This window comes from Balaenoptera musculus, chromosome 2 (assembly GCF_009873245.2).
Source record: "Balaenoptera musculus isolate JJ_BM4_2016_0621 chromosome 2, mBalMus1.pri.v3, whole genome shotgun sequence".
Classification (NCBI taxonomy): domain Eukaryota; kingdom Metazoa; phylum Chordata; class Mammalia; order Artiodactyla; family Balaenopteridae; genus Balaenoptera; species Balaenoptera musculus.
This window is the reverse complement of record NC_045786.1, coordinates 173887957-173906780: the sequence shown is the minus strand read 5'-3', so window position 1 is coordinate 173906780 and position 18824 is coordinate 173887957. Positions and strand designations below refer to the sequence as shown.

Below are 18824 nucleotides of genomic sequence, written 5' to 3'. Positions count from 1 at the left end.
CCTGTGCACAACAACAAAGACCGAACGCAGCCAAAAAAAAAAGAAAAAAAGATTAAAGGAGTCCTGATCCTTCTCCTTCTCCTCAAGGAATTGAGCTGAACCACTTTATCCACCATGAAAACTAGAATATGGGCAGTGCTACTAAAAATTAGGCAGAATCAAGTCAAAGAGAGAACACTGTTAACAAATCCATAAAGTGTTCATTTTCAAACTAAAACTTCCGTTTATTGCAATACATTTAAGTTGCCAGGTAATATTAAGGAATGGAGCAAATACTGTAGGTATCTACTCAATATCCATTCCTCCCTTCTTCATTTCTAAGAGAAGCCAGATGTGTATTTGGGGAGGCAATATGGCCAGTGAAATTCCTGTTTTCCCAAACTTCCCTGTAGCTGGAGGTAGCTTATGGCTTAGTTCTGGTCAGTTCTCATTAGGGAAAGTCTACTGGGGGGTCCTCGGAAAACTTTTTGTTTCTCATAAAGGGAGACAGGTACACTAGCACAGCCCCTTCCTCCCTTCTCCTCCCTTGAATGCAACCGTAACAACTAGAGCTATGTAAGTTACCCTGCAGCCGTTAAGGTCTCAAATGTGAGAGAAAAGACAAAAACATTTTTAAAAACCACCAGCTCCAATATTACTGAACTGCTGAACCAAAGCTAGAAGCTGTCCAGACTTCTTTTGTGAGAAAAATAAACCCTTATTTGGTTAAGCCATCATATAAGGTTTAGTTACTTTCAACCAAAGCACTACTAAACTGTTACAGGGGCCATATCAATACTAATGTAAGAGGCAGTAAGAAAAGTGAATGGGGAATGCACTCCATTTTATGTTATATATATTAGTTCTTCTTTAAAAATGTGTCTATATATTTGTGTGTGTGTGTGTGTATATATATATATATAAAGCAGAAACTAACACACCACTGTAAAGCAATTATACTCCAAAAAAGATGTTAAAAAAAAAATGTGTCTATATAAGAGCCATAGAACTACAAAAAGGTATCACCTCACACCAGTCAGAATGGGTATCATCAAAAAATCTACAAACAATAAATGCTGGAGAGGGTGTGGAGAAGAGGGAACCCTCTTGCACTGTTGGTGGGAATGTAAATTGGTACAGCCACTATGGAGAACGGTATGGAGGTTCCCTAGAAAACTAAAAACAGAGCTACTATATGATCCAGCAATCCTAATCCTGTGCATATATCCAGAGAAAACCACAACTGGGAAAGATTCCTGTACCCCAATGTTCATTGCAGAGCTGTTTACAATAGCCAGGACGTGGAAGCAACCTAAATGTCCATTGACAGAGGAATGGATAAAGAAGATGTGGTATATATATATACCACATAGGACTTCCCTGGTGGCACAGTAGTCAAGAATCCGCCTGCCAATGCAAGGGACACGGGTTCTACCCCTGGTCCAGGAAGATCCCACATGCCGCGGAGCAGTGAAGTCCATGCGCCACAACTACTGACCCTGTGCTCTAGAGCTCACGAGCCACAACTACAGAGCCCACACACCGCAACTATTGAAGGCTACGTGCCTAGAACCTGTGCTCCGCAACAAGAGAAGCCACTGCAGTGAGAAGCCCGTGCACTGCAACAAAGAGTAGCCCTCACTCGCCGCAACTAGAGAAAGCCCGCGCACAGCAATGAAGACCCAATGCAGCCAAAAATAAATAAATAAGACAGATAAATTTTAAAAAAAACCCAAAAAACTCGGAGAGATAAAAGTGTCGTTATCTGTAGATGATATGATCTAACTGCAAACCAAAAGAATTGGAAATACCACTAGAACTCAAGAGAGAGCTTGGCAAGGTGCAAGACCAACCTATAACCACAGTTCTCTACACCAGTAGTAACGTACCACAAAATTTAACTAAAAATAAGTATTTATAATAGCAATAAAAACTAGAAAGTAGGTAGAAAGTAACTTAATTAAGAATATATAAGAGCTCTCTGGAGAAAGCTTTAAATTTTTAATAAAAGACATAAAAGATACTCTGAATAAATGGGAATTCTACACTCTTAGATAGATAATATTATACAATCTACCCAAATTAATCAATAAGTTCAATGCAATATCAATTAAAATTTCCAGCCAGTAATTTATAAGTAATCTTAAACTTACTCTAAAGTGTACATGGACGAATATTTCACGGCTGCCAGGTCAGCCTTGAAAAAGAAGTTAAAAAAAAAAAAGTTCAGAAATGAAAAGTGATCAAGGTTAAAACCAGTAACAAGACGTATCTCTTTCACTGCACCCTCTAAAAGCATGCACTGAGAGGGACACAACATCTTTTCTGTGGCATTCTTGCCAAAAATATATAACCTTAATCTAATTTTGAGAAAACATCAGACAAACTTAAATTGTGGGATCTTTGATTGGAACTTAGAACAGAAAAAGAACCCTGGAGAAAAACTGGTGACAATTCAAATTAGTTCTGCAGTCATCATTAACGGTATCGGACCAATGTTAACTTTCTGGTTTTCATAACTGCATCATGGTTATCTAAGTGTTAACATCAGGAGAACCTGAGTGAAAAGTATACATAAACTCTGTACTAATCCTGCAATTTTAAGTCTAAAATTATTTTAAAACAAAAAATTCAATAGATACATATAAAGGTACATAGATTACATATATTACAAAGCCACGGTAATTTTTAAAGAAAAGAAAACCTGTCGGGTATCGGCACAACAGAAAAACAGACCAATGCAGCAAAATACAAAGCTAAAAGACATGAATGTATGGGAACATAAGATACAATGAAAGCAGTCCTATAAACCAATGGGGAAAGGATGGACCACTGAGTGGATAGCAGTAGGAAAACTGGTTCACTGTATCAGTCTATAGAGGAAAATAAAACTAGATCCCTACCTAAGTCCATACACAAAAGGCAGGCTCCCTTTTAATCTAGAGGGATTAAAAAACCTACATGTGAAAGGTAAAATGATAAAAGGTTAATGTGAAATGTGAGAGAATATATCCTTGTGAGCCAGGCATTTAAGCAAAACTTCAAAAGCACAAACATAAGGCAAACGTTGGTTACACCAAAATTAAGAATTTCTGTCCAGTAAGAGTCTTATAGAAAGATGACAGAAGATACATGCAATGTCTAAAACCTACATCAGATTAATATCTAGAAAATCAAGGAACACCTAAGAATCTACAAGAAAAAAACAACAACCAAATAGAAAAAGGGACAAAGGAAAAGCAGCAATTTACAGAAGGCCCCCAGAGCCAAGGAATATATAGACATACTAAAAACCATAGAGAAACGCAAGTTAATAATGAAGTAGCACATTAAACTACTTTAGTAGGCTGGCAAAAAAAATTAGAAAGCTGGATAATTCTAAATGTTGGAGGAACCAAGGAGACAAAAACCCCTGTGCACTACTGGCGGGAGTGTGGGCTGACAGAGCTATCCAGAAGAGCAACCTGGCACTATCTGACATTTCCTGTGACCCAGGAGGTCCACTCCTAGCTACACATCCCCAAGAAATTCTTACACAGCTCCACAAGGGGACATGTATGAAGATATTCATTGCTGCATTGCATGGTGGGGGGGGAGTGAGGCGGCAAGTAGTCTACCTCAGCAAGTGGGTAAAATGTGGTAGACTCATACCAAAGAGTGCTATGCAGCAGTTAGAAGCAACAGATTCGATGCATAGATGAGACTATGCAATATTTACAGAGTATGAAACATACAGTTCTAAGAACACATACATGTACACGCATGACAGTATGTTAAAATGTTAGAACAGTAACCTGTTGGAAGGATAAGGAAAATGACATATAGGAATTAACAGGAATAAATAAGCAAGAGAACAGCCTCACACTGTTCAGATCAAAGATACGATTTTTGCAGCTGAGTTTATGAAAATGTTTCCAAAAATATGAATAATAGGGAAGGGGAACTATTATTGTTCATATGCATAAATTCAAATTGGTTTCACTTGTAATAAAACACTTATTGGGCTTCCCTGGTGGCGCAGTGGTTGAGAATCAGCCTGCCAATGCAGGGGACACGGGTTCGAGCCCTGGTCTGGGAAGATCCCACATGCCGCGGAGCAACTAGGCCCGTGAGCCACAACTACTGAGCCTGCGCGTCTGGAGCCTGTGCCCCGCAACAAGAGAGGCCGCGACAGAGAGAGGCCCGCGCACCGCGATGAAGAGTGGCCCCCGCTTGCCGCAGCTAGAGAAAGCCCTCGCACAGAAACGAAGACCCAACACAGCCAAAAATAATAAATAAATAAATAAATAAATTTATTTTAAAAAAAATAAATAAATAAAATAAAACACTTATTATTGGCATAGCAAGTGAGCTATCATAATAATGAAATAAACTGAAAAATAATTTACTTGACCAATCCTCAGAAGAAAAAGGCACAAATAAATTGTGGCTAAAGAAAACTTTGACTTGGTAGCTTTTGACCAGTTAATTATATGCTAAGCACTTACTAAGTAGCAGGCACTATAAGGGGATAAAAGAAATAGAAAAGTATGGTGTCAAACTTTTAACACTCATAATCTAGCTGGGGAGCTAACACGGGGAACAGTAACTGAAACAAGGGGCAATCTCCGCCCCATGAGAAAATCAGAGAGTGAATACTCCAAGCTCCATCCAATAGATTTGTGAGCTATGCACGAAATTTTCAATTTTCTAGTAGCAACATTAAAAAAACATAAAAAGGGCTTCCCTGGTGATGCAGTGGTTAAGAATCCGCCTGCCAATGCAGGGGACACGGGTTCGAGCCCTGGTCCGGGAAGATCCCACATGCCGCGGAGCAACTAAGCTTGTGCGCCACAACTACTGAGCCTGCGCTCTAGAGGCCGCGAGCCACAACTACTGAGCCCATGTGCCACAACTACTGAAGCCGGCGCGCCTAGAGCCCATGCTTTGCAACAAGAGAAGCCACTGCAGTAAGAAGCCCGTGCACCGCAACGAAGAGTAGACCCTGCTCGCCACAACTAGAGAAAAGCCCGCACGCAGCAACGAAGACCCAACGCAGCCAAAAATAAAATTAAAAATAACATAAACTTTTAAAAAAACATGAAAATAGGTTAATTTTAATAATAGTTTATTTAACCCAATATATTCCCAAATGTTTCAACACATAATATAAAAAGAGTAAGATTTACATTCCTTTTTTCATACTGTCTTTGAAATCTAGTATATATTTTATACTCACAGGACATCTTAATTCAGACTAGCCACATTTCAAGTGCTCAGTAGCCACATGTGCTGGACAATGCAGCTCTAAGCGCTCAGAGGGTATGATCACATTTGGGTGAGATGAAGGAAAAAAAGGGATGGAGTCTTCGATGGGACAAGTAGTAGAGTTCTAATGAAAGATGAAGGCCATTTCAAGCCAGGCACCAGCACAAGGAAAGCTTAAAAAGCTTGGGGGATTGGGGGGGGTGGGGAACCTCCCTTAACCTGCAAGTCTAGCCAGTTTCATCTCTCACAACTCTAACACTGAAAAAAAAAAATGGCTTTAGTTCCTTGACATCATGATTGCTGGCAATTTCTTATCTTTATGTTCTTGACTAGGCTGGTACTTCTCTGTCTTGCATCCCCTTGCTTAGCTTAGTTAATTCCTACACTAAAGTACTTGACAATGAGCTCCTTGAGGTTAAGAATTATCTCATCTCTGTATTCTTAGTACACAGGACCTGGCAACCAGCAACTGTGAAACTGCTAGATGAATAGACAGCCAAGGAGAATTGTTTGGCTGTAATGTTATATGTCGATTATATCAATTAAAGTTTTATTTATTAAAATTTTTTAAATGAAGCATAGACAAGTAATTAACTTGCCCATAGTTAAGTGACTTGTATTTGAAGACCGGTTTCAAATGCAAGCCTGTAACTCCAAATCCCAATTTCTCTTATGTTCTGTCAATCTTACTTTTTGGCTCCTCATCTGGTCAACTATTCCTCAGAAGTGTCTTCAGAATCTCTCCCTCAACCACAGTCCTAGGCTCCCACTTTATCTCTCACTTCCAAGCCCAGACTCTTTCCATCAAGCCTCCCTTTAAGAAAGCTATCTGAGGTTTTAAGAAAGGAGAAAGAAGATGAATTCATTGGAACTACAGAGGGAAGAGGCTGAAGATACAGGACACGAGAGATGAGAGAAATGACAACATAGAGATGAGAGATGAAAAGACCAGTAAACAAACCACTAATGATGGCTAACATTTATCTATTACTTATTATGAGTCAGGCACCATTCTAAATGCTTTACACATATTGTCTCATTTAATCACTAATTCGACCAATATTTATTTACTCTTCACCTGTAATAAATGACCAGCATGTTCTAGGTATTTGAAATAGTATCAATAAACAAAACAAATATTCCTGCTCTCAGGAAGCTTTCAGTATACCAGAGGAAACTGACAAAATACAATAAACATAAGAAATATGTAAATTATATAATATGTTAAAGGTAACAATGCAATGGAAAAATAAAACTAGATCAGGATTAGGGAGGCTGGGAGGGCCATAGATGGTCAGAGTAAGACTCACTGAGCTGATGTTTGAAAAGAGTAGAAGGTGAGACGGCCATGTGGCTATCTGGAAGAAAAGTGTTCAAAGAGAAGAGCCAATGTCAAGGCACTGAGGTTGGAGTGTCCCTGGTGTGTTCAAAGAACAGCAAGAAGACACCTGGGTCTATGAATGTAGTGGGTGCGGAGAGGTAGGAGATGAGGACAAAGAGGTAAGGGAGGCCACAGCATGGAAGGCCTTATTCTTATAACAGCCCTATGAGGTCATTACTACTACCAATCCCACTTTATAGATGAGGTAACTGGGGCATGAAGAAGTTAAATAACTTGTCCAAGGTCACACAAAAAATGCTAGGTCAGATTATAAACCCAAAGAGTTACTATTATACTGGTTGGAAAACATGAGCCCAAAGTCTTTGACATACCTCCCATTACAAGGAAAGGTCTATGTCCCTTCCACTTGAATCTGGGTGCCCATGACTGCTCTAACATTTTAAGAATAAATGGCAGAAGTGATACTACGTGACTTCCGAGGCTAGGTCATAAAAGGCAAGCAGCTCCTGTCTTGTTTGCTGAAACACCGAGCCACCTCATGTGTCTGATCACACTGGAGTCTCCATGCTGGAGAGGCCCAGGTAGCCACTCTGGCCAAGTCCCAGCTGAGCCCAGCCTTTTAACAATACCTGCCAAGGTGCCAGATATGTGAGTGAAGAAGCGGTCTTAGGATGTGGATCTTCCAGCCCAGCTATTCAAATCCCCCAGCCTTTCGTTACTCCCCCAAACTGAAGTCCCAGCCATAAACCATTCCCGTCTGAATTCCTCACACAAAATCTGTGAGTATAATGAAACACTTGTTGTTTTACACTACTAAGTTGTGGACTGGCTAGTTCCACAGCAGTAATAAGTAGGACAACTATACAATAAGCAGGATATAAATGTTAAGCACCTGACCTAAATTAACAGAAATGGAAAAAGCAACTAGAATACCTTACCATGGTATGTAGAAGGTTCTTTATCATTGAATATCTTTAACGTCTAGAAGGCAACCTTCTTTTAAAAAAAGAAAATGTAAGTTCCTTTAATCCATTCCACTAGTAAAGCTAACATGTGCCTATAAATACCAAGGCAGGCCTAAGGTAGGCAAGGGCTACACAAGGGAAGGAAGACAAGGAAAGAGGTGGAGACAGTATGTGAATAGAATGCCATCAAAAATACCTCAAGTGCCTTGAACAACAAAAGCTGCTTGCCCAGCTTAAATTATTCTTCTGGACAAAGAATGGCAAGGCTAAGGGCAAAAGGCTGTGCTAGGAAATGGTTCTAGGTCTGCTCCTCTCCAAGACCCTCATTCTAGTCTGCTACTGTTCTCAATGAAGTCATAAAGGTACTGACTACAGAAAGAATGGGGTTATATAAAATTCCGGAATAAAACCTTTGGTTCAGCTTACTTGAGCTTCATGTTAAATTCTTCCAATACAGATTTCCATGTAAAATGTCCATAATACAAACCCCACAATATTTCAACTCCAACCCCAAGCAACACCTAACTATTAGCAAGAAATACAAACAAAACATCTCAAGCTTTATTCAAGCTTCAACTCTGAACACCAAGATCCCAGGTAACCCACAGAAACAATGCCTTATCTAGTCTGCATAAGACTGTATAAGACTAACCATGGCCAAGCAGCTCAGGTGACTAAAGTGCAGTGCTAAAAACTCTAGCTTGAAAGCTGGACTCCCCCCAAAAAAGTCATTTTCTTCCAGTGCCGACTTCTGCCCTCTCAATTACCGTTCAGGCAGGTGCCATGTGGGTCAGCACAAACCCCTTATTACTACTTGCAGACCAACTCCAAGCACATTCTTTAAATTCCTACATAAAACAACATTAAAGCTGGGAGATTCCCAAGGAAGAGATTTGTTTTCTCCTTGTTCATTCTGAAAGTTCAAAATGGATGTGAGACAAGTGAATTTCTGCTTTAGTCCTCCCAATGGTGATCAGAAGGGGCTGTACTCCCTGATTCTTACTTCCAGCTTGGAAACAAATTCCAGGGATAAAATTTGACTATGGGGACTTCCCTGGTGGTCCAGTGGCTAAGACTCCGTGCTCCCAACGCAGGGGGCTCGGGTTCAATCCCTGGTCAGGGAACTAGATCCCACATGTCGCAACTAAAAGATCCCGCGTGCCGCAACTAAGACCCAGCACAGATGAAAAAAAAATTGGCTACGTTTCAGAATCCAGAACAATCCTCTCTGAAATTAAAAATAACAGGGACTATTGGGACTTCCCTGGTGGTTCAGTGGTTAAGAATCCGCCTGCCAACGCAGGGGACACGGGTTGAAGCCCTGGTCAAGGAAGATCCCACATGCCGCAGAGCAACTAAGCCTGTGCGCCGCAACTACTGAGCCTGTGCTCTAGAGCCCATGAGCCACAACTACTGAGCCCACGAGCCCCAGCTACTGAAGCCCGTGCATCTAGAGCCCATGCTCCGCAACAAGAGAAGCCACTGCAATGAGAAGCCCGTGCACCACAACGAAGAGTAGCCCCTGCTTGCCGCAACTAGAGAAAGCCTGCGCGCAGCAAGGAAGACCCAGTGCAGTCACAAAAAAAAAAAAAACAAAAAAAAAACTCAAGGAAACTGAAAATGTTATTGAAACCATTGAAATCTCTTTTCTTTAGTCACAATACAATCTAAAGGAACACTGTTTAGTCAGCAAGTCTTCACTGAATACTAAGATAGCAATTCTTTAAAGTGTGGTTCCTGGACCTGCAGCATCAACATCACCTGGTAACTTGCTAGAAATGTAAACTCTAGGGCCCCGAAGGTAGAATCAAGGTCTGGGGGTGAGGCCCAGCAATCAGTGCTTTCATAAGCCCTCCAGGTGATTGTGTTGTTTGTTCCAGTTTGAGAGTTTACAGACTAGTTTCACAGAGCTCAGGGTGCTTTGTTCTGCAGGGACTGGGAAGTCCTAAGGCAGGGGAGTGATATGGTTCCTAGGTATATCCTCTACGGCGCCTAGCACAGTGTCATACACATAGCAGGCACTCAGACCTTAACAGGTTAACAGTCTCATGCAACCAACAGCTGGCTAGACAATAACACCATCAGTTTATTTATTTCACAGAGATAAGGAATTCTGATGACTGTCTGCATTAACTAATAATAAGTAAGTACATGGTGTGCACACACACCAGGAGCTGTTAAATTGGCAAAGCCCTCCAGGACCTCTGGTACTTTTGGCAAATAACCCAGGCTTACTTACAAAGTGTCATACGCTTTGAAATATAAGTGAAAAATACATTTCTAATTTTACCAGTACACAAACAGGATTTGTCCATGACCTCTATACAAGTCAACTGTAGAACATAAACTAAAATGCAAACTTTTTTGTTGCCTTTAAAAAAAAAGCATCTTGGGGGACTTCCCTGATGGTCCAGTGGTAGATAATCCGCCTTGCAATGCAGGGGACGCCGGTTTGATCCCTGGTCGGGAAACTAGGATCCCACATGCGGCGCGGGGCAGCTGGGCTCCGCACCACAACTACTGAGTTCACACGCCTCAACGAGAGAGCCCGCGTGCCGCAAACTACAGAGCCCACGCGCTCTGGAGCCCAAGCACCAAAACTAGAGAAGAGAAAACCCGCACGCCACAACTACAAAGAAGCCCGCCCACCACAACGAAGAGCCCGCGCACCACAAGGAAAGATCTCGCATGCCACAGCTAAGACCCAACTCAGCCCAAAAAAAAAAAAAAAAAAAGCATCTTGGGGACTTCCCTGGTGGTCCACTGGCTAAGGCTCCGCGCTCCCAATGCCCAGGTTCAATCCCTGGTCAGGGAACTAGATCCCACATGCATGCTGCAACTAAGAGTTCGCATGCCACAACTAAGGACCCTGCAAGCCACAACTAAGACCCGGTGCAACTAAATAAATAAATTTTTTTTTTTTTTAAAAAGGACTCATCTGTGAAGAATTTAAAAAATAAATTTAAAAAAGCATCTTATTTCACATATTAGCCATCTATAATACATGGAAACAACATTTATTCTAATTTGAACAAAGTGTTTTTTAAAAAAAGACAACTGAGGAAACGAGCACTGACTGGATATTTGATATTAAAAAATTATGATAAAGGGACTAAGGTTACATTTTTTAAAGAAGCTTTATCTCTTCTAAAACCTTTGGAGATGAAATGATATGATGTATTGAGCTTGCTTCTTGGGGAGAGAACAAATAAAAGAAGTCTGGTCATTGAGCTGTTGAGTACATGGGGGGGCTAACTATATACCAGGGTTTCCCAACCCTGGCACTCTTGACATTTTGGGCCAAATATTTCTTTGTTGATGGCCAGGGGGCACTGTCCTATGTACTGTAAAATGTTTAGTTGCATTTCTGGTCAGTAGCAACGCTCTTCAGTTGTGACAACCAACAGTGTCTCCAGACATTGTCAAATGTCCACTTGGGCGGGGGGGGGGGGGGGGGGGGCAGCAAAATTGTCCCCAGTTGAGAACCATTGATAAATACTTATTAAATTCTCTTTACTTGTTTGAAATTTTCCATAGCAAAACATTTTTAAAAGTCTAATTTTAATTATACTGTGTATTGGTACAACTACATCTCCCTGGTTGAATAATTAGTACATAGCTTTTGAGAAACAGCCTGCTACACAAAAAAGCAGAGAGAATTGAGATGGAGACCTGAGGTCTAGTACAGGCTCTGCTGCTAAACAGTGAATAGTCACAAGCAGCTCCTGTCACCTCTCTGAGCCTCAACATCCTCATTAGGTCTGACTGTTTGACTAGTCCTTTTGAGTTTTAAAATGATTTGATAACAGTTTATCTTTTTATATACCTATCAGCTAAAGGTGAATACTCACATCTGGAAATCAAACAAATGAAAAGAGAGTAGTGTACTAGCATGAAGATAATATTCTTCTTGCAAATTATCTGCCTTTTATTACTCCTGATCTATAAGCAAAATTCTTACCACAATTATATTTACTTAAAATTTAAATAAGATTCCTAGGGTAAGCAAAATGGAGAGTCTTTTTACAAAATATAAAGACAAAGCTATTTGTCATATCAGCCAAAATGTCCATCAACTGGTGAATGGATTAAAAAAAACTGGTACATCCAAACAATGAACTACTTACTACTCAGCAATAAAAAGGAATGAACTATTGATACACACACAAACATGAATAAATCTCAAAAGCATTATGCCAAGTGAAAGATGCTACACACAAGATTATATGCTCTTTGACTCCATTTAAATAACGTTCTAGAAAAGGTAAAACTACGGAGACAGATAACAGATCAGTAGTTGCCAGGGGCTGGGGGAAGGGAGAGGGAATTGACTGTAAAGAGACACAAGGGACCTTCTTAGGCAATGGAAACGTCCTCTAACTTGACCATGATAGTGATTCCATGATTATACATTTGTCAAAACTCACCAAACTGTACACTTAAAAAGAGTGAATGTTCTATCTCAATACACCCAACTTTAACAAAAGAGCTGCCCAACAGACTGAGAACTCCCATTCATTCTTTTTTTTTTTTTTTATATAACCTTTTTTTTTTTTTTTTTTTAATTTATTTTTTTATTTTTTTATTTTATGGCTGTCTTGGGTCTTTGTTTCTCTGCGAGGGCTTTCTCTAGTTGTGGCGAGCGGGGGCCACTCTTCATCGCGGTGCACGGGCCTCTCACTATCGCGGCCTCTCTTGTTGCGGAGCACAGGCTCCAGACGCGCAGGCTCAGTAATTGTGGCTCACGGGCCCAGTTGCTCTGCGGCATGTGGGATCTTCCCAGACCAGGGCTCGAACCCCTGTCCCCTGCATTGGCAGGCAGATTCTCAACCACTGCGCCACCAGGGAAGCCCTCCCATTCATTCTTGAACCCTCATCACTCGATTGGCAGGAGGTCTAACACTTAGCAGTTCAGTAGTGGTAGGTAAATAATATGGTATATGCCAGATGTGTAACACTGCCACAAGGGCACCACACTGTAAAAGATACACAACTACTTCCAAAACATGTCAATACCGGAGTTAAAAACAGGGCATGGTGAATTAATGCAATGATGTGCTACAAACCTCTATTTTAGCACTGTTAAAAATTCCATTTTAAATACATTCCATGAGAATACAGGCATACTCCATACCCTACATTGTTTTTAAAGTTAGTACTTCCTAACGACACAGAAAGACTACACCATAATTCAACAAATTCAACAGAGAACAAGGTAAAGACCCATTTGGTGTAAATTCTTCATTATCACAAACCTGCTATGATTGTTTCTGGCTTCAGTTTATTCAGTAAGTATGGAGCTCCTGCTCTGGTTCAATGTAAGACTTTGCAATGGAAGTCAGTGATCAAAGCTAATCAACTCACTTTTTTTGCTTGCTCCGCCCTACAGGGTAGTCGAAGAACAACAAAATGATGAAGAATTAGGTTCTTCAAAGGATCTATGAGAAAATGAGTTCACTGACTCACCTAGTGTAGATTTTCTACTACTTTTTATGCAACTTTCTAATCCATCTCAGGTGAAGGAACATACACCACCGTACTACTTATTTACCAGGTTAAAGAGCATTAAATACCACACCTTAATATACTGAAGGGATACTTTAGACCAAGGTTTACACAAACAGATTAAATCACCTGACAGCTATCCAGCAAACAAGTGGCATTTTAAAGATTAAAATGAAGGCATTTGATACCACTAGGCCACAAGGTCTCAGGACGTTATTGAAAGCATGAAAACAGGCAGAGCCAGGAAGCTTTTCCTAAGTGATCGCATTTTCTTGCCAGGAATTACCTCATAACACTTATAATAAAAGGCCAGTGAAGTTTCTTTATGAGTTATTTTTTAGATATTTTTGCTCTTAACAGAAGATAACTCCCAGGTAGCTTGGAACAGCCCTGAAGCCAGTGCTAGAGAAGAGTTCACAATGCACCTGGACAGAGTCAACATTTCTCCAATGGAATTTCTACTACAAGTTGTCAGGCCCTAAAACTGCTTGCGGTTCCTGGCCTTTTGAAAAGGTTTACGTGAACAAAATCAAAGGTTCCTTTTACAGAATCATAGAATGTGAGTGCCAGAATCGACCTAGGAGCTCATCTAAGCCAACTTCTTTTGGGGAAGGAGGAAAGCTAAGCCCAGAGTGGGTGGCCCTCCGCTAGGCAGTGCGTGGCAGGGCTGCTTGACTACACCTCCTCCTCTGAAATGTGCTTAACCAGCTCCTTCACAACAGATTCGTATGGAAACGAGGCTACTCCTCGACAAAGTCTTAGCTCTCTCCAAGAACTTCTGAATAGCTTCGGAGTTGCGTCGAAGGGGCCGAGAAGGTTCCTCAGTGCGCACCTAGTTTTAGTGACTGTCACTTAGTTTAGTGACTGTCACTAAATTTAGTTCGAGACAACTTAAAGAACGAGGCATAACGGACAGTCCACTCGATCCAATCAGTTGCGTTTAATCAACACCACGAACGTGTTTTTAACCCGACAGCCTCTCGAAGCTGCCTACCTAATTTAAAAGGCGAGTTCAGTGGAAATAAGCCCTGTACGCTGCGGGGACCCGACACACGCTCGGAGAGCCCACCGCACGGCCACCGGCCTCTCAGGACACCGGCCGGCCACGCTGCAGCCCTCAGGCTTCGCTACGAAGCGAGCCCCCGGCGTAATCGCGGATGCACTTCCCCGGCCCGCGCGCTCGGGAAACGGGCCGCCGAGGCCGCCTCCCGGGGCCCACGGCCGTCCACCGGGCCCAGAGCGCCGCGGCCTGGGGACCCGCCGGCGGCGAGGCGAGGCGAGGGCTGCGGCCGCGCTCCCGGGGACGGCGCGCGCAGACCCGGCCCGGGGCAGTCGCCTAGGTTACTCACGTTCTCAGTGTCCCGTTCATTCACCGTCGGCAGCGGGGTCCTAGTGGACATTTTACTTCACTTCACTTCTGCACAACGCGAGGGTGAAACAAAACAGCGCGGCCCCGGGGGCCGGAGAAGCGGCGTCGAGGGCCCGGCGGTTCCGGAGCGGCGCCGCGGCAGGGCGGCTCCCCTCCCCCACGGCCGTCTAGATCCCGGGCCGGGCCCGGGCCGTCCCCCGGCGGGTCGCGGGGCTCATGCTCCCCCGGCCCCGGCGGTCGCGCCGAGGAGCCCCGCGGGCGGCGGTGGCGGGGCCGGGCCGGCGGCGGCGGGCTGCGGGTCGGCCCACTGGCGTCCCCGGGCCTCCGGGCGCCCCGCGAGCCCGGACCCCCTCGCCTCCTCCTCCGCCCCCGCCCGTCGCGCCGCGGATTTCAGCGCCGGAGCCTCCACACAGCGCCGCCGGCGGCCCCTGAAGAAGAGGAGGATGTGGAGGAGGTGAAGTGCAAGACAGGTCCCCGCGGGCTGCGGGCGCCGACCATGGAGGGGGCTGCGGAGGCGGCGCCTGCACCCGGCTGTTCTTCTCCCTCCGGCTCGCTTTCCGCCTCAGCCTCCGCCCGGTGGCCGCCGACACCGCCGCCCCCGGCACCTCCGAGCCTCACGGACCCAAGATGGCCGCCCCTCGGCTTCCTTTGCTGCCTCCGGATGCCGGAAGTGACGGCACCGCCACCTCCCGGAGTCCGGCCAATCAGCGCGGCCCGAGGAAGCTGGCCCGGCTGCTGTTGCTAGGGGCGACTCGGCCTGGTCTGGGGCCGAGGGGGCGGCACCCAAGGCTGGGCAGGGCTGGCGGGTCCCGGCGGGCAGCCGGGGCAGCGGGTTCCCAGCGTCCAGAGCACGCGGCACCCGCGAAAGAGCCGGCAAAAGGCCCTGGGCGGCGGCCTGAGCTTGACTGCTGGATTGATACTTATAGTGTTGATCGAGCGCCTGCTGTATGCAAAAGCTGAGGTAGCGCCCCTCAAAAGCTGGGACCGCGCTGCCCCAAATCGAGATATGACAGTAACTATAGGGCCGGGGCTGTGGGGAGGAGCCGAGTTCCTGCATCGTTAACGGTGACCCGGGAGCCGAGGACTCAAATCACCCTTCCTGCCTCCGGCTCTGAGCAGCCGGGGCTGGGCTCAGCATCCCGAAGGCGGCAGACGCGTCCTGCCTTCAAGGAGCTCGCGGTCAGGAGGGAGAGGGACCCGGACCCAGCTAAAAGCCTTTGGGAAGGAAGAGTGCTAGAAGGGGGCGGGGAGCCCTAGAAGCCTCCTGGGACCACCGCCTAAATGCTTGTAGGGGATTTATAACCAGACTCCTCATCCCCGGGTCGGACGCTCAGTGGACGGATGCTCCACCTTGGGGCGGAGCTCGGTGGACGCTTGCAGACTGGGACGTTGGAAATGGAACCTCCCCTAGAAGCCTTCCTTGCTCTCGAGCCTCTGAATGTTTCCCGTGGACCTGCCTAGAGCCTGGCCAGCGTTGGATGGAATGCTTTGGTGCAGGGTTCTGAGGAGGAAGAGCGGAATGGGCTGGAGTAACATGAACTGTTACTGAGAGTCTACCTTGTGGGTTCATTACATTTGTTACCTCATTTAAGCCTCAGAGTAACCCTACAAGATGGGCAGACAAACCTTGTGATCCCAAGTCTAAACAGGTTACAGTGACTTGACCAAAGTACCCAAGTTGGTTAGCCGCAAAGCTGGGATTTGAACCCATATCCTAAAACTTCCATAATAGATAAGCCCTTGTAGTGGGTATGTCTTGCTTTTCTTTTTCTATTTTTAATGTTTTCTCCTTTGGTCCCCCAGGATGTGACTCCTCTTGCTATGTCTGGGACATTTCCTGCTCCGTGAGACATATACGTCTTTAAACACCGGAATCATTCCCAGAGAGGACAGATGCTCACAGCGTAAGAACATGCGAGGGCTAAGATGCAGTCAGGGCTTTCATCTCTCCCTGTCAGGAAAGTGTTCACTGGGCCAAGGACAGCCCTGTTTAAAATGCCCTTCTCTTTCTCCCTCTTTGGCCAAGCAGAGATGGTTGAATTCTTGTTAGTTACACATGTGTTTCACACAGTTCAAGTGAAATGTGGGTGAGCACAAAATTGTGGGAGTCCCTGTAGGGACACTTAGCCCAACTTGGGGAGTTGGGTCAAGGAAGCTTCCTGGAAGAGTGGTGGTTATGCTGAGTCTAGAAGCATGAGTCGAGTTAGCTAGGTGAGGATGGGTGGAAAGGGATGCTAAGCAGGATGGCCTGTACAGATGAGGAACAACATGGTGGGTTTAGGTCAATGTCAAGAGATGAGAGGTGAGACTGGAGGGGTAGGCAGGGGCCAGGCCAGGTTTAGACACAGCATGGCACTCCTGACGACAGGAATGTCAACTAGGTCAGCTGGGAAAACACCCAGAGGACCCACAAAAGGGTTTCAGCCTTGGGCAGGAGCTGAGAGAAAGGGTTTGGATGATTCAGAACGTTCCACATTGGCCAGAGAAGTGGCTGGGGGTGAGGTTTCCACCTTGATGCTTTTTTCACTGAAGCCACACATTAAATAATGAGTGAGTGAATGCCAAGAGGTAGGAAGTGAAACTGACAGTACTTAACTCAAGATGCTTCTGGTTTTCATAAAGGCTAGAATTAAAGAAACACTTTGAACTTTTCATAGCACTTATGTCAAATGATATCGTGGTACCATAAGGAGCTGGAAATGGGAGGCAAGGCGTACATGTTACATGAAAACTGGAGAGGAAGAGGAGAAAAAAGAAAAAACAACACATTGTTCTGTCTGAAGGACCCTCTGTAGCCTGAAATATGTACTTCTGTGGATCTATGGTCTGGAAGGAATGGAAGCACAGGATCTGGAAGTTGTTCCTGGAATCCCTTCTTCTGTCCTTTTTCATATTCCTGTTTCCTATCTTCATATTAAAATAGGTTGTATCTCAGCCTCCTTAAACTGAAAAGACATAACTAAATGTACCAAGTTGTGTATGCGCCTAGGTAGTGCCTACTTTCATGTCAAGGAGGAAGGTCATCCTGAGAGGTAAGAAACTGAAGATAATCTAGCCCTACCCTTGCTGCTGTAGGACACAAGAGAAACTGAGCCTCAAAGAGGTGAAGTGACTTGTCTGAAGTTGCACAGCTGGTTAGCAGCAGAGCCAGAATGGGGCCCAGATTTCAGAAGCCCCAGGCCTATGTCCCTGCTCTACAGCTACTGTGGGCATGTGGTGGGGAGATTTGTTTAGCACCCACCCCATCCCAGCACCAGAAAGAAAGAGTAACTGCACTAGTCCTGAAACTGCTCTCCTCCGGACTTCTTATGCAAGAAAAATAAGTCCCCATTTGTTTAAGCCATGAAAGTTTAAGCTGTCTGTTACTTGCAGCCCAGTGCATTCCTAACCAAGACTATCATGTCAAGTGGTCAGATCTCCTGACCCCTGGGCCTGTGTTCTCTGCACCACACCTAGTTTGGACAGAGGTGGAGAGGCCTGCTTCTGCCTGGCCATCACACCACAGCACTCACAATCACAACTCCCCTTTGAGAAGGTGTGGGAACTGCTGGGATCCAGGATCCATTCCTCAGCATGTGTGTGCATGTGTGTGTTGTTGTTGTGTAATTGATAGGGAGCAGAGAGCTGAGCACTGAGAATAAAGTCAAGAAGAGAAGGAGTGTGATAATTGTGGGACATCTGGGGTCATCATGCCTGGAGGCAGGGACAGGTGTGCCCCCAAGTAGGCCTCAGATGCTTAGAGGCCGCCACACAGGGAAATATAAAGTCCATTCCAGACTCCACCCTCCCCAACATATCAGGGGTCAGAACAGACATGCTGCTATTCTTTTAATTCACTGCTCTGGTCTCCTTCTTCACCCCAGTGGGGCCATTGTTTTCCTCTGTGAGGGCCAGCAGGCAGCTTAGGAATTCTCACATCCAAGACTTGTCCCTGCCTTTCTGCCTGGGATGGCTTCTGGTCTAGTTGAATCTTCCCTACTGTTACAAAGCCCTGTCATCTTACTTATTCTATGGGACCTTCTCAGACTAGCTCCCAGTGAGCATTCCCCCACTCCCAGAATCCTTGATTTTTGCTGCCTGAGGTCATAGTACATTTATTGAGTTCCATTTTGAGTACATTTACTGTGCTCCAGCTCTGTTGGCAATGCACCAAGCACCTAGGGTAAGACCACTAACTGCACCGGCCCGGTGAGGGAGGTGTCAGCCAGTGCTCAGAGAGAGGCTGTAACTTGTCCCACGTCGCCACAGTTCAGAGAAGAGCCACGATCGGACTCCAAAGCTGTGCTCTGCCCTCCAGTTGCCTAGCGGTGATTGGTTCCTTTTGTTCTGGTAAGTGGAGGGCATTCTAGTCCGTCTGCTTAGCTCCGAGGAGGGCCCAGTTAGAGACCCAGCATAGATCTGTCAGGGATTTTCCGCC

At 44.9% G+C, this 18824-nt stretch overlaps 1 protein-coding gene across 15 annotated transcripts in view; it reads right to left on the bottom strand.

Moving 5' to 3' along the window:
- Positions 1–14525, bottom strand: part of MARK3 (microtubule affinity regulating kinase 3) — a 107865-nt gene extending 93340 nt beyond the window's left edge. For all 15 annotated transcript variants that reach the window (XM_036841444.1, XM_036841436.1, XM_036841446.1 and 12 more), the window contains exon 1: positions 14388–14525. In XM_036841444.1, the coding sequence (XP_036697339.1) occupies positions 14388–14438 (51 nt within the window). In that variant the 5' untranslated portion in view covers positions 14439–14525. The remainder of the gene's footprint in view (positions 1–14387) is intronic.
- Positions 14526–18824: the final 4299 nt, after the last annotated feature.